This window comes from Lissotriton helveticus, chromosome 4_1, assembly GCF_964261635.1.
Source record: "Lissotriton helveticus chromosome 4_1, aLisHel1.1, whole genome shotgun sequence".
Lineage (NCBI taxonomy): Eukaryota > Metazoa > Chordata > Amphibia > Caudata > Salamandridae > Lissotriton > Lissotriton helveticus.
This window is the reverse complement of record NC_136063.1, coordinates 2,031,887,893-2,031,904,331: the sequence shown is the minus strand read 5'-3', so window position 1 is coordinate 2,031,904,331 and position 16,439 is coordinate 2,031,887,893. Positions and strand designations below refer to the sequence as shown.

Here is a 16,439-nt window from a genome sequence, read left to right as displayed (position 1 = left end):
GTCAAGTTGAGTGGTAAAGAGAAGAGGGTAAAGAAGCTATCTTCAATGATACCACCCCTGATACCACCCCTACCCTTTGCAACCACCTTCCACTTGCCCCAAGTAACTGCAGCTTCCTGTGGACTGGGGTACACTGTTTGTCTGCTCTGAGCGGCTGTGCGGTGAAATGAGGCTAACCTCAGTTTCCTAAAGCTCTAATGCTTTAACAACTATAATGGATATTTTTAATGGGCAGTATTTAGCAGGTTCTTGAATTTCCTTAATTGTCCTTATTTGTGTTCCCTAGAACTGGTATACTTAGTTTGACAGATTGGTGGAGCTGAGATTTTCTTCAAACAAACAAGTATTTGAGCCCGTTTCGGGCCACACCTGTGTCAAGGCAACATCAAACTGTGCCAGCATGGTGACTGGATAGACCCAACCCAACCTTATGACTGTGTGTGTGGCAGCTTTTCTTTGGCCTCCCCCATTGGGGTGCGCTCTATTGAACAGACTGCCCAAAGTTCGCATATGGACTGTACTGAGCGATACTCAGCATATGGAGCTTGAATGTTAGATCATTGGTCAAGCACCATCAGTCCCTCCGGGACATGATAGATAAGGACTCTCCTGACATCATTTTTCTCACTGAGACTTGGCTACAGGACGCCGACACTGCCATAATAAATCTGGCGTTTCCCTCCACCTATACGGTGTTTACTTTGAATCGCACGTCTAGGGGAGGTGGCATAGCCATGGCGACTAAATCCTGCTTTCCGGTGGACTGGAAAGCTCTTGATCTGCCGATGTGCGAGAGCGCTTCTTTTAAGGTTACTGTCAGTCATCAATTCACTCTTAGTGGCTTGCTTATTTATCGCCCACCAGGGAATGACACTGCCTTCAAGGCCGCCCTAGCTGATATGGTTAGCTTGCTTGCTCCTAGGTGCGCTAATTTTAACATCGTAGGTGATCTCAATATACATCTTGATCAGACGTCATCTGTACCCATCAGCTCCTTATTAGCGGACCTTGAAGCCTTGCAATTGAACCAACTAGTCACCTCCCCTACCCACATAGGAGGTCACATACTTGATCCCTTCTTTACCACCTTGGTTCGGGCTAGGACATCTGACCCGATGGTGGTAGGATGGACTGACCATCTGTTGGTTAAAGTGTCATGCCCCTTAGATGACCCACAATTTAAACCTGTGGATAGACTGATCCTTAAAAGAAACTGGCGTAAACTCAAAATGGAGGAGTTTGTTAAGATACTGGAGGCGCAGCCCTTGGGCACTCTGCTGAATGTGGGACAGGGATACGAGCAGTTCTGTAGCTGGGTCCTTACTGCCCTCGATTCTCTTATACCTATGCGCTGGTCGAAATGCCACGCCAAAACGCGCAGCCCATGGTATAATGAGGCCCTTGCCGAGCTTAAGAGAACATGCCGGCAAGCTGAGAGGGCATGGAGGAAATCCTTTGACTCCATGTTAAAATCGTTGTATTTTACCCAGCTTAAAACCTACCACAGAGCTATCTGCCAAACCCGGGCCGCATATTACGCCTCTGAGTTTTCCAACAGCCCTAACCCATCCAAACTAATCTTTAAGGTGCTCAAAGATTTGATGGGGAAACGGGCAACCTCGCTGGAAATCTGCACGGACTCTCATTGCGAAAGTTTGGCATCCTTTTTCGTGGAGAAGGTGCAGGCAATCCATCGAGGATTTATACCATCTGTACTCGGGGATGAACCTAGTGACGTGAAGATCTCGGTTTCCGAAACTCTGTCCTTCCTGCCTATCATGTCTGTTGAGGTTTTTGACACTCTGAGCCTCAAAATTAAGTCTGGTTCTCCCTTAGATCCGCTGAAGCCGGAGCTTATTACTCTTCTCCCGCCCCTCTGCCGCGAGCCCATACTGGACTTGATTAACCTTTCGCCCAGCGAGGGTGTGGTTCCTTCCTCTTGGAAGCAAGCAGTGGTTAGCCCCATTTTGAAGAAACCCAACCTTGACCCCCTGCTTCCTCAGAACTATCGGCCCATCTCTCTCCTGCCTTGGACCGCCAAGGTTACTGAGGCACACGTGAACTCCATTCTGTCTGCCCACCTCTCTCGTAATAATATTCTTGACGAGAGTCAGAATGGTTTTCGCGCGCAACACAGCACTGAAACTGCTCTGCTCTTTATGACCGAGCACTTGCGATCAGTGCTGGATGCGGGTCAGACAGCGGCGCTCCTCTTGTTAGACCTGAGCGCCGCGTTTGACACGGTGTCTCATGACATTCTGATGCGGCGCCTAGAGGAAGTGGGCATTGAGGGGAAGGCTCTTCAATGGTTCCGCTCTTTCCTTTCGGACCGGTTTTTCAAAGTGGCCATTCCACCTGGTCAGTCCCCTTTCCATCCCTTGGGACTGGGAGTCCCTCAGGGCTCTGCGTTGAGCCCCACTTTGTTCAACCTGTATGTGAAGCCGCTGGCTGCTGTCATCAGACAATGGGGCTTAACCATGACATCGTATGCCGACGACACGCAGCTGGCGGTGACACTCAGTGGGGACCTGAGGTGACGGCGCCCAGATTCCGTGCAGGACTAATAGCTGTGGCAAACTGGATGCGTAGTAATTGCTTACAGCTAAATGCCAAGAAAACCGAGGTCCTGATTCTCGGGAAGCAGGCAGAACTTTGGGGAGATCAGTGGTGGCCTCCTGAGTTGGGGGTGCCTCCCGTCCCAGCGGCCGAAGTTAAGAACTTGGGGGTCTGGCTGGATCCTAACCTTTCTTTTACCAGCCACACAAAGAAGATTGCAGCTACCTGTTATGGTATTCTGCGAGGACTGAGACCAGTCCTCAAATTCTTCGACCCTCCTACTCGGCAACTGGTGGTCCAGGCCTCCATTCTCTCTCGGCTGGACTACGGGAGTGCATTGCTGCTTGGAGTAAATCAGGCTGAGGCTACTAGGCTACAGAGGGTGCAGAATGCCGCTGCGCGGGCCATTGTTGGCCTCCCGAGACGTTGCTCTGTCTCTGCAGTTCTGACATCCCTTCACTGGTTGCCAGTCAGACAGAGAATCAAATTCAAGGCTCTCTGTCTGACATTTAAGATTCTGAAACTCTCTTCGCCTCCTGCCCTTGTGGGCCTTGTTTCTTTCTATGTCCCCACGCGGTCTCTCCGGTCGGAATCTCTCCTTCTAGCGATTAAGCCTAGATTCAGACTGAGTAGGATGGGAGGTCGCTCCTTTTGTGTTTTGGCGGCTGGATTGTGAAACGCCCTCCCTGTCCATATTCGTGCCCTGGATAGCCTGACTCTTTTTAGGCGCGCTATAAAAACCCACCTGTTTGCCTCCGCTGACTGATTCCCTCCCTTCTCAGCATTTGATCTGTTGTGTTGTGGTACTGGATCGGGCGCCAGGACGCCCCTTTGCTGGGGCAGCTGTGCGCCTAATAAAAGTTATTAACATAACATAACATAACATAACTACCTCCATCCTCAAGAAAAGGCCAACACACTCCCTAGCTGCCCAGAGTTTGCAGTTGACTGTTTACAGATGGGCTAGCACAACATAAACTACTAATGCTAACACTCACCTCTTGTTCTGGTGTCTATGTGTGGGTGCGAGGCCTGCATCCTGACCTGAAGAATGGTCCTGGCTTGATTCTAGGTGGGCTCTCAGACTGCAATCACCAATTACCTATCGGAGAAAGGTGGGCCAGAGGGAGGGCACTTGGAGCCGCCAACAACATCAGTCCATGGACATGGTAGCAGGTGTTGCATAACGTGGCATTAGGGAGAAGAGAAGTATGGAACTTAAGTTTTCTGTCACCCAAGAAAAATAAGTGGATTCCTCTGGAGGGAAGTGAGCAAATAGCCAAAATGTAGCAAAAATATCAGGTTTTGTTAGGTAAAAATGGGTGGCTTTTTTCCTTTCCAGCCCTGTCTTCATGACTACGGATTCAGCTGTGGGATGGTGGAAGGCTCCTGGGCGTAAAGAAGCCCCCCTTTTCCTGGGGGGGGGGCATTCAAGTAGAGTCAGGGCCCAACCCGCCCAATTTTAACAAATTGCCGCCTAGAGTGGGTGGCCTCTATGCTCAAGGAGTTGCTCTCACAATAAATAATCACTAATGACTTACTAGAGGATTCCTCCTTGGGGATCACAATCCCTTAGAAGGAATCCTATGCTGAGGGGCATCATTGAAAAGGGTCCACTTTCTTCTTTACAATGGTGCCCCTCATGGCTTTGGATTTGCCCGTGGAGCAGTGCAAGGTGACTGATGCAGAGCAGCCAAAAACAAAATGGCAACCACCTTCTTCCCTTTCCTCAGATGCCGATTAGTGAGGGCCATGCCCATGGTCTCAGTAGGTAAGGGAAAATGGCCAATAACAAGTGGCATCAAAGGGGAGAGGCTCCTATGCGGGTGTACCCATAAAAGTAAAAAAAACATTCCCTGGTAGCATAGTGGAGAATTCCTGCTGAGGAATCATGATCCCAGAGCAGGCCTCCTTTGCTCAGGGGTGCCATTAGAAAGAGGGGTCTCCTTTTTGAATTGTGCCACCATGTCTTTGGATTTGCCTGGGGGTAGCACAAGGATCCCAGGTACAGTGAAAGCAAAAACTAAATATTTGCTGCCGTTGTCCCTTCCCTGGGGTGGAAAGCCGAGGAGGACTATTACACTGGCTGCCCCCCAGTGAATGGAAAATTCCCCATAACCAACTTGCCCTCAAGGAAGTGTTTCACTGGGCCTAGGTCATGCCCCCCAAATAAAACAGTCTCTAGTGCCCTAGTGACAGAATCCTCTGAGGGATCATGTTCCTTGAGCAGGGATCTTCTGCTGAGGGGCAGACTCCCCCCTTTCCAATGGTATCTCTCATAAATTTGGATTTACCTGTTGGCTGTTCAGTGCCGCCTGGCACAGAGAAATCCCCCCAAAAATGAGATAGCTGTTTTCCCTTGCCTGGATTAGCCGATTAGGGTTCTGATTGCCCTCCAGGAAGGAATAAACCTCCCAAGGATGGAGGGGGTCTGCAGTCCCAGAAAAATAAATCCGGTCGTTTCTTGTGTAGAGGTCCCTGAGCAGGAATCATTTGCTGAGATTCATCATTTGAAAGGGAGTAAACTCCCCTTTCAAATGGTGTCCCTGATGACGTTGGAATCAACTGGTGTATGGCACAACATTTCTCCTTGTGAGTGCCTGCCTCGAGGAGGTGTTATTTTTCTATATTGGTAGATAAGAATGTTCTTCAAAAACCATAGGTGGCAGCATGGGACTACCCTTACCACCCATTGATGTAAAGCAAAGCAACGCAGCACAAATAGTTAGTTCCATTACGTTCATCAAAAGTTTCCAGAGGAAAAATGTTTTGTACCGGAAAATAAATATTTTAGCAAGACTTTTTGTCAGTTTGCATCATCACTTTGTGTTACTTTGCACCAGCGCAAAATCTTAACAGATTTGCCCCAGTGTACATTACCGGTGATTAACTGGTAAAAGTGAGAGCAGGCCAGGTACACAGAAGTCAAAAACACAATGGCAATTCCCTTGCATGAGTGATCAGGGAGTGTTGTGACCCAATTATCACTCATACCCCTCACAAGTGAAAATGCCCAATAAGCTAATCGCTCCCAAGGTCAGGACTGCCATCCCTCCAAAAAGAACTATCTTTGGTGGCCTTGAGGAGGACTCCTGTTCAGGAATCAAGGCCCAGTCACTTCTTCCAAGATTCTTGGAAGGGAGACCTTTTCTACTTTCCAGCGTGCTTCCCCGAAGGGATCTTTGCTTGGATCCCTTCGGGAAGGTACGCTGGAAAGTAGAAAAAGTCTCCCTTCCAAGAATCTTGTTCTAAGGACACAGGATCACAAGCTAACTGGAAGCATTTCTGATGAGCATATTCAGTAGGGAAAAGTACAAATGTTCAATATGGGAATAGCTGTTTTATTTACTACAGCGAATAAACTGCACCCTTCAACTGCCAGCATTGAAAAAAACAGGTTAGAGTAAAACACCTGTTGGCTGATGTGTTTGGGAAATCGAAGATACCAAGGATGAGTATGAGCTAACGAGTATTGCTTGTATCATATCATATAACACAACCATTTGGTATTAAAGCATTGGGCCTGATATAGAGTTTGGCAGACGGGTAACACCGGCGCAAATGACATGTGTATCCCATCCACCTTATTACAAGTGCATTATATCCAATGACAATTTTAAAATGGGAGACAGGATATCCGTCACATTTGTGATAGAGTTAGTCGTCTGCCAAACTCTAAATCAGTCTCCTTAGTGCTTTGACGGGTTCACTTGGTTTTGTAAAAGGCCAATCAAGAATACATTTAAACTAATAAGAACTGGTTGGATAATGTTATGCACTATGTTCAATTTAAATGAAAAATTGACTATTTTGGGATTATTATATGGTAATAAATAATTTTCAACTCAAGGAAAAAGAAAGGAAGTACAAGTGCTAGTTATAATATATTGTATTTACAAATATGAAAATGGTCCGCTGTATTTAATATCATACAAAGGGAGAGATTTATGAAAATGTAATTAAACCCTGCATTTCGTTGCTCTAAGGGAAATAGAGCATTTCACAACCAAGCCTAGTAAGATATGTGGCTGCTGCTATATTCCAGAGCGCTATTGCACAGACTGCCAACACCACACTCACATATTTATACAATTGCGCAAAGCACCACACGCACATATTTATACAATCGTGCAAAGGTATGTGTGTGCGTGTGTGTGTGTCGGTGTGTGTGTGTGTGTGTGTGAGATGCCTAGCCCTTTCAGTAGAAAATAGTATGCTTAGATTAAAGTTAAACTTTTCACACATTGGATTTGTGCTGTATTATGCAGCAATTTGTGGAAGGTTAGGAGGAATAATAACAATTCTCCTTGTCAACACATCCTTCAAAGAAAAGTTTTTTGACCCAAACCCCTACCAAGTCTACTAGTTTTAGTAGATAGAACTTTGTGTCAAAAAACATAAGTGGGAATCCCATGAACCATGAATGGGATGCCCCCTTGACGCAAATTATTGCAAAGCTGCAAAAATCATTATTTGTGTGACATTTAGGGCAACTTTCCAGCTCAAAAGACGTTTCACTCTGGAAAGACAATATTTTATCAAGACTTAGTGCTGGTCTGCAACACTTGACTGGTGCAAGGTCTTGATAAATGTGCCCGAAGGTATGCTACCATTTACTGACAGAAGTGAAAGCATTTCTAGCACCTGCTGATTTCCATTACCCTAGTTTTTTTATATTCTATAAAACACTATACTGCATTACCACAATTACAGGGAAGTGGGGAACTGTTAGAAATGGGAGTCTCTAGTTGGCAGAGGTAGTTACCTTTGTCCAAATAGGGACTCTTGCTTCTAGTCAGGGTAAGGGGGATACACACTTTAGATACCCCTGCTCAACCCCTGGGTAGCTTGGCATGAGCAGAAAGGCTTAACCAAAGGCGATGTGTAAAGTGTTTGTACTCAAAACACACAGTAATACAGTGATAACCCCACAAATGGACACCACACCAGTTTTGAAAAACACGGTATCTTTATCTAAACGCAACAAGACCAAAATGACAAAAATCCAACATACAGGTAATAAGATCTGACTTTAGAACTTTCACTTCCAAAATATAGCTTGTAGAAAACAAATAGCTCCACCTGTGGCTATTGCGACATTGTGACAGCAATAAATCCAAATTACGGCACCAACCGTGAGGTGCCCAGCCACAGAGTCACAGCCCCCCAAACAAACAGTACCTTTGGATAACGAATTCTATGATGATGTACGGCATGGGGGAGGTGAGGCGTTGATGCCAAGGTTGAGGCTGACTCCCTGGCTGCAATGCGGGAGGCGAGGCGTCATGTCCGCGACGAGGTGACATTTCGAATCCATGACAGGGAAAGTCGGTTGCGTCAGCAGTGAGGCGTTGGTTCTGGTGAGGCACTGCAAAGTCGGCGAGTTTGTGGAGTCTCCCTCAGTGGTTATATGCCCTTCAATAACATTACAGGATGCAGGCAATGACAATGAAGGAGTCGGTGCGAGCACTGGCGTAGGAAAATACCGATAACAGCAGCTGTCTACAGGCAATGAAGGGCTTCGGTGCTGGGGTGCAGGCTGGGTGGTGCATTGTGCACTCCAGGAGTGGTGCCCCTGGCCTCCGTGCAGGTCGCAGAGTCACCACAGCATCTCTGATGTGATCGGAGACAGGTTTTCTTGCTTCTTTCAAGTTGCTTCCAGATCCCAACAGCAGGAACAACCTCCAGAGTCCCAAAACTGGAATAGGCACCTCCTGGCAGGTCAGTACTCTCAACAATAGAGTGTAGGGGAGCTGGGGGTGAAGTTTGTGTGTCCCTGATACTTGAGAGCAGGAGGCCAGCAAGCATAGGCCCATGGAGATTCTTCTTCAAGCAAGTTCACAGCAAAGTTCCAGTCTTTGTCCTTTCCTTGGCAGAAGCAGCAACTGCAGGCAATCCGCACACAGCAAAAGGGATGGTACTCCTCCTTACAGCTCTCCATCTCTTCTCCTTGGCAAAGCTTTCTCTTGAGTCCAGAAGTTATATAAACTTCTGGGGTTCAAGGTCTACTACGTATATTCCATTTTGTCTTTGTTCTATTTGTGCAAGGGTCTCTGAGTCCAGTCCAAACCAATTCTGTCCTCACTGGTGCAGTATGACCCCCGGGGCTGTAGACAGCAGTGCGCAAGGGAGGCAGGCCCTATTCAGGTGCAAGGAAATGCAGCCAAGTCCCATTCAGGTCAGCTCTATGTCATCCAGGAAGGGCCAGGCACACCTTAGACAATGCAGTGGCAGGTCTGAGATACATTTACAGGCTACTCATGTGGGTAGCACACTCAGTGCTGCAGGCCCGACTAGTATCATTTGATTTACAGGCCCTGGCACACTCAGTGACCTTTACTAGGGGCTTGCCAGTAAATCAAATATGCCAATTTTGAATAACCAATTATGATAACAATTTACACAGAGAGCATATCTACTTTAGCACTGATTAGCAGTGGTAAAGTGCCAAGAGTCCTAAAGCCAACACCAAGAGGTCAGGAAAAAATAGGAGGAAGAGGCCAAAAGTTTGGGATATCCCTGCCAAATGGGCCAAGTCCAACCGGAATGTGCAGGATAAATGAACGGTGAGTGGAGGGGATAAAGTAAGTTCAGCTTGTAAGGTATAAGGACAACTCGGTTTCATTCAGTGAGTAAGACACTGGCTGCTACCCATCCTTATGTAATGTGTTCTAGTTACTTTCACTAGTACACAATAAGCTAGTGCTCTATAATGTTACACATTGTGCCGTAGCTACTCCTTGTTGAAATGTAAACTGCAGTAAACATTATTCCAACTAAATGCTCACGATTAGTGATTGTGTATACTAATTGTACGCAACCCATTGCACACCCATCAGAATGAGACTTGCCTTTCTTTTCTTTCACAGACAATAAGGAATATGATGCCTATCTCTCTTACACCAAAGTGGATCCAGATTCACTGGATTGTGAGACTAAGGAAGAGGAGCAGTTTGCACTAGAAATACTACCTGGTGTCCTGGAGAAACACTATGGATATAAACTCTTCATTCCTGAGAGGGACCTGATGCCGAGCGCTAGTAAGTGCATCTCATTGTCTGAGCAGTGCTGTGATTATTACATATTTACACTTTACTAATCCTCTCTAATGTGTCTTCATTTCTGATGAAAACTTCTAACAGCTGATTATTCACACAAATGTGTAGTGTTGTGCTTTCTTCATACGTTTTAATAGAACTTTGCAAATGTTGCCCGATAAAAACCCTTGCAGCTTGTGCACTCTACCCTATGTCCATTCTCTTCGCTTCAAGTTATAGGAGTAAGTTAATTATAATTATGAGGAGTTATATTCGCAAAATCTTTTCTGAGTGTAAGTCAGACCTTCATGTGAAAATAGAAACAACCCCTGGATACAGTATCCATTCCAACCTGTCCTACAAAGGCAGAGTCGGCATATTTTTGTGTGCCACACACAAGAGCGGGAGTTCTACCACACATATGGATGTTCCTGCTGTTGTCTGAGTCATCTAAGGAGGAGGGGGTTATTGCAAGGAAGTGTCAGGAGTACACATCAAAGAAACATGTAATCACAGCAGTAAATATGGGAAAATGTAGCAAACAACCATTTTCTAAAAGTTAAGAGACTCATAGTCTTCACATGCAAAACAACATTCATGTTACAGAATAAAGAAAAAAAGTAAAATTTGCCAAACATTCCAGAAGTTATCATGCATATTTACTACAATATGAAGACCCTGCATTTCCTGGGTTTAGGAGAAATAGGTAAATGACAGCGATGTTCTTACATAGGTCTGTCACTTCTCTTAATTAAGGATTCGTTGTAAATATCCATAATGTGTTGGTTTACATCTAAACATATACAGACGTGACATTTATGTGTGTGCAGCCCAATTACATGTGTTTGCACTGTGCTTTACGTTTTAAGTCAAACATTCTTCTGATGTGTAAATTCCTCCTCTCTATTGGTTAGCACGTCACTTGAAAGCTTGTTTTCCTTTTTTGAATGAACTTTCATCATGTTAATAAAAGAATGTGGTCAGTTTGGGCTTCTGTCCTGCTCCACCCTCCTAGTAATCTCCTCACTGTGGCATACAGCTCTTTCAGCTTCTGCACCAAAGCCTTGAAGCTCCTCTGACATGCTTCCCAGGCAGCTTATTTTATTTTCCAAGGTGAACACCTGACAGCAACTATGGCTCGCGTGAAGAGTGCTAAAGCACCTAGAAGCCATCTTTGAGACTAATTTTTAGCAAATGGTTACACAGTGTCAATACATAAACATTAGAAATCTTGCCAATTCACTGCTTCAGTACTACCATCCACATTGTCATGAACACCACCACCATTAACCACACCAATGTTACCACCTCCACCTCTACAGTATCATCTTTATTACCAACACCACAACCCTAACCACCACAAGAACCTTTACCAGCACCACCATTATAACCACCATAACTACTATTGCCACCACCTCCTTTACAACCATTTCCAAAAACACCTTTACCCCACCATTACCATTATCACGATCAGCACAACCTGTACCACCACCTATAACTCCTCCATTTCCATTAAAGCCACCACCAACATTATCTTGACAACCACCATTACAAACATCACCACCATTACCAACATTACCTCTGACAATACCAACATTTCAACCACCGCAACCTCCAACAACATTTACATCATTGCACACATCATCAACATCATCACCACTACTACAACCACCATTTACCACCACTTTCCCCAACAAAACCATGGATCCAGCAGATTCAGTTTCGTAATACTGGGCCCAGCTTCATTGAGGAGGTACTCTTTTGGCTGGATCATTTACCTTGCTTTATTTACTTGTTAATTTTGTCCTCCGATGGACCTTTTTGTGTCGCCCTGCGGGGAAAGAGAGTTAACATTTCTCACCCAATCAATTTATTGACCGTGCCACAAATGGGCTGTACAATGAGGACCAGGAATCAGTGATCCGTCTCAAAGCATTTATTACATATTAGTGATTAGGTTTTAAGTAGATCACTCACAAAATCAAGCTGTAAAACTATAATATGGTCATTGGAAATTCTAGCCTCCTAAAGAAATGTAACCTTACAGGATCAGGCAAATGAATTGCTCAGTGGCTGCAATACAAAGTAGCAACATTAACATGTGAAACTCAGAATACAATCTAAGATGATCCTTCCTAGGCACTAGTAATTATCTCTGTTTCAATACAAACTAAGGCGCATGATGACTCACAAAACAAATCTAAAAAAGACAATAGGGATTAGGCATACAAATAGAATAAATATTAGCAACAGCATGTCAAATGCTTGGTCAAAAGTCTGTAAAGTGTCATGAAGTGTTGGTCTAAACCACACTCAGGAAATTAAGTGACATGGGAAATGTCTCTATCAGTCCATTCAAAGGGACAATGGGATTTGGTACCTGGAAAAATTTGGTTCAGGTCGGTGTCCAAAGGTAAGGCCTGAAAGAATTCAGAGAAAGTTCTGCATGGGGCCTCGAAAGAAGTCCAAACTCATCTGCCTATTCTTCAAGGGCAATCGACATATTGTAATCTATGAAATACATCTTCCACTCCCATTTTGGTATGTCATCAATAGCAATCCATTGTATTTGTTTCAGCTGTTCGTAAAGTCGCTCATGACATTTAAACCGAAACATAAGGAAAAAGTCACATGTTGAGCATGGGAACATCGCCTCAGTCCTACACTCATGGGTAAAGACAACAGTCCCTTGTTTGTCTACAGAGTTCTCATCTCCTCGTCGTTGGCAATTTCGTTCTCTGGCAAAGTAGCAATTATTGTTACAAGAACATATCATATCTACCCGTACGAAGTGCAAGAATACCTGCAAAGAAAGCAACTCAGCAAAAAATACTACACACATTTGGTTCCCACCAGACTGAAAAAAGGCCTTTTGAGTGATATTAAATCAGTAATGCACAAATGTACATTGGTGTGCATATTTCAACATATATTCAGCATAGGTTTCTTTAGAACTTTAGTCCAATCACCATTATTTAATGAATATGCATTAGGTAATCATGTTGCAAAATGTTAGTTGGACCTACCTACCACATTATTGAAAGGCTATACGTGTAATTTGAATGCATACATTAAAACACATCCTGCTTAACCTAATCTAGCATAACGCACATGGTAAGGATAATTTAAAGCTAAGAACGACATATCTAGCAGATTCATAGCCAGAATTGCTAATCTTTATAAATCATGTGTAAAGCTTCAGTTGTGAAATAAAGAGAATAGTCTTGGGGGTAAAACACACATTTGCATTCGTTAATAAATCCTGTAGTGCTAACAAAGTGTATAATCTTTATTATTGCAAGTCACTTATTTAGTACATCTATGTCATTTTATCATCTCTACTTCATATGAATTAGTACATTTATTTAGTCGAGGATGATTTATATGAATTAAACATTCAAAATCATTCTCTTTAAGTTCTTATTAATCCTTTTATGCGCGTAAGTATAAACTTTACAATAAAGACTCTGCGTCAGCAGTATCAGATGTAATGCGTGCATGAACCATAAAGACACGCAGGATTCATGTGCAAAGTGCACATTCGTTTTGTGCGTTATGCATCAGTCACATTTAGGCTGTGTGGTGAGTAAAGAGCGGAAAACTTCACGCTGCACCCCGATCAATATCACCATCACCGCCACTATCATCACTACAAGCACCAATACCACAACCACTACTACCCCTTCTGCTACCACATTCATCACCACAGCTATCAAGATCACCATTTTTCTAGCAACGTTGACTTAAAATAGTTTTCGGCACGACTCTGAAACTGGCCATTGTTTATTTATAAAAACAACTTAAGCATAGTATTTGCTAAATTTAGAGGATGTTTGTGGGCAAGCTCCTACATCCCACTGTTGACTACCCTAACAATTAAAACATATTATCCAGATGCTCTGAAGGACTCCTGCCACGGGACTGACAGTTGGTCATGTACAACAACACACAACTCAATAAAAGTTTTCCCGTCGGGATTTCCCTGCTTTTTTGAATCGGAAAAAGATTGTTCATGCAAAGTTCTAACTTTTTCGTTATATACGTCAGATTAACACTACAAAAATCCATAAGAATCTGGACCTTCTACTATTAGGCTTGACTAACAAGAAAGACATAAAACTCTCAGCAGGAGATGTTTCTGCGAGTTTCAGACTTAGAGACAGAAAAGTAAATGTTTGTTGCCAAGCTACTCGAGGCTTGTTTCCAGACATATCAACATCAATCTCTTTGGCATGATTCATTTTTGGAAGGCTGAGGAAAAAAAGAAAAATATACAGATCCCGGGTGTGGAAGAGTTTTCTTACTCTTTTTATTCACCGGGAGTAACATTTTCCCAGAAATATGCCCCAGTAGAAAATGCATAATTGATAAAGGAAAACCTCAAATTCGCACAATATCCAGAATCCATTTTACAGTGAGACGTGATTGGCAGTTAAAACAGGCTACTATTGATGTGACTGAAGTGACGTTTTAAATACTAATAAAGAGAAATCTGATGTGCTTAGGACGGTGGGATTTTTTGGTGTGTAGTTGTGTGGACCGAGGATTCAATCGGTAGGAGATCTCAAAAGCTCGACGGTGGTTGGCAGCAGCCTGTGCAATATTTGCCAAAAACCAAGTTATAAAAATATATTAACTCGGGTTGTTGAAAATAAAGAAGGCAGCATCTGGTAGGAAGCAACTCGACCACGTGGCATCATACGTGCAGAACAGGCTCCATCAGTCACTGGCAACTGGCGCTGCCAAGCCCAAAATCATGAAAAAAATAAATATGTAAGGGATGTAGACGGTGTTCTACAAACCATGTCAAGTAGTATCTGCTAAAAGCTCTTTGTGTCTCGGGAAGGCTACCAGTTTTTGAAATAGTGTCAGACTTTTTTGTGTGAATATATTTTAATGTAATGTAAAATATACATTTTTAATCTAAGTGAATCACTTTGCTAACTCGGAATGAGAAAAGGAAGGCAGGCGAATCTAGCCGGAGGCTGACTGTTTTCTTTAGTAGAATATATTACCTGATGGGCGGTGTCCCCTCAAGTGTGAGCGAAGCATTACGTTCAGTTTTGAGGGCAGAGATAAAGACAAGTTCGGTAGAAACTCCTGCATCACTGCACATGCGAAAGACTCTCTGAAAGCGGCTGCACAGATCAGATATATACCACAAACCCTGGCCGTAGGTTTTTTTTTTCATTTTCATTGAATTTATCGACTCTTTCAAGCCTGATTTAGAAAGACTTACGACAGACTTAAGCCTGCAAACAGAAGTGGCCTATCCTTGCGTACATGACAATGTATTTTCAAAAGCTTAAAGCAGCTTTACTTAGTGAAAAAAGATCATATCACTTACTCGTGCGTATCTTCATCACTCTTAGGTTTTCTGTTAAGTGTTTAGTTGTGGTTACCACCGTTTTCAGAGATGGAGCAGCAAGAAAGAGCATTTCATGGGATAATAATTTAAAGGAACAGAAGAAAGGATTCTCAAATTTAATTTAAAAATCCTCTGTAAATATTCCCAACTCTAAATTGCATATGTTTTGCTTGTGAATTCTTTTTCCATTTTCTTTTTTTTATATAAGTGAGTCAGTCATATGTTAAACCTCTTTGGGAAAGGGATGTTGATACAAATATCCAACCAGTGTAACTTGAGAATAGACTTTGTTTGACTTAAGAGTGTCGTACATTAAACCAGTTTTTAGTAATGCAAGTTCTTAGCACTCCCAGAATCATCCATAATAGGAACAATATAGTGTTTTTGCAGAATGGATGTGTTACCCATCACCAGCGCCCCACCCATACATAACAAGATGTTTCTAATGACAGGTGCACAGTTCCTGTGTCATCATTCCCCTTTGTATAATGTATCACTTGGGTGACTGTCCATTGATGGTTTTAAGGATGTTCAGTTAACTCAACACCCTCTTTAACCACTTCAAAGTTAGGCTAACTTGGTGCATGTAGTTGTTTACCATGCAAGTTGCTTAGTGGTGACTTGCTTGTCCTGAGGGTGGTTGGGCGAGTGGTGTACCGGGCACAAATAAGAAATTCACTTGCCTTCTTGCAGCACGACGTCCTCCTCCCTCGGGTGCCTCTCCGGAAGCTCCTGATGCATGAAAGTGCACTACACGATCCTGGCAATGCTGTCACAGCATGAAAGCAGTGCCATGATTGGACAGAGCGGCCTCTCTCAAGTCTGCGAAGAGCTCTAGAGGCCTGCGCTTCCTCTAACCTAGCTGTCTAAGACAGCTAGGTTAAAGAAGTTTAAAATGGGCATGTCCTACTGGCCGTCCCAAGACAGCACTGGTCTCGCACCCTCCTAACACTTAGTTCAGGATGTGTTGCTGGAAAATAAAATGATAAAAAATAAACTTTATTACCATTTTATTTTTGAGCTTCGGGGTGACACTCCCAAATCAAATGGAGGAGCTGCCCATAACGTTGCTCCTGCGCCCTTTAGCCAGACACATGCTCATTGACTCAGGAAGAGATCATTGCATCTGCACTGTGTGGCTCGAGGCAGTACCATGGTCAACATTAATAAAACTTTGGAAAGCAATGGCACAAAAATGACAACATGTTGACAGTATCCCAACACAATATGTATTTAAAAAGATATATCACCAGCAATGCGGTGTGATGTGCACTGAAATCATTTTAAACAGACCTGAAACTCCCATACAATGTAACAGAAACCTTGTGGTCAATGTAAGGTTATCTTCCACCAGTTTTTGTAAAACACAGATGGACTGATTGAGAATTAGAGAATTAATTAATTCAATATAATGTTTAAAGTAATTTTTTAAGAACTCTTTCGCAAGAATTGGTAAATATGTGATAGAAATACAACAT

The 16,439-nt window shown here is 43.5% G+C and overlaps 1 protein-coding gene across 1 annotated transcript in view; it reads left to right on the top strand.

Moving 5' to 3' along the window:
• The window catches only part of IL1RAPL2 (interleukin 1 receptor accessory protein like 2), a gene marked incomplete at its 5' end in the record, with an annotated part of 1,483,925 nt that overhangs the window by 1,433,459 nt on the left and 34,027 nt on the right, over positions 1–16,439 (top strand). The window contains one exon of the mRNA XM_078686325.1: positions 9,426–9,596. Coding sequence (XP_078542451.1) covers positions 9,426–9,596 — 171 coding nt within the window. The remainder of the gene's footprint in view (positions 1–9,425; positions 9,597–16,439) is intronic.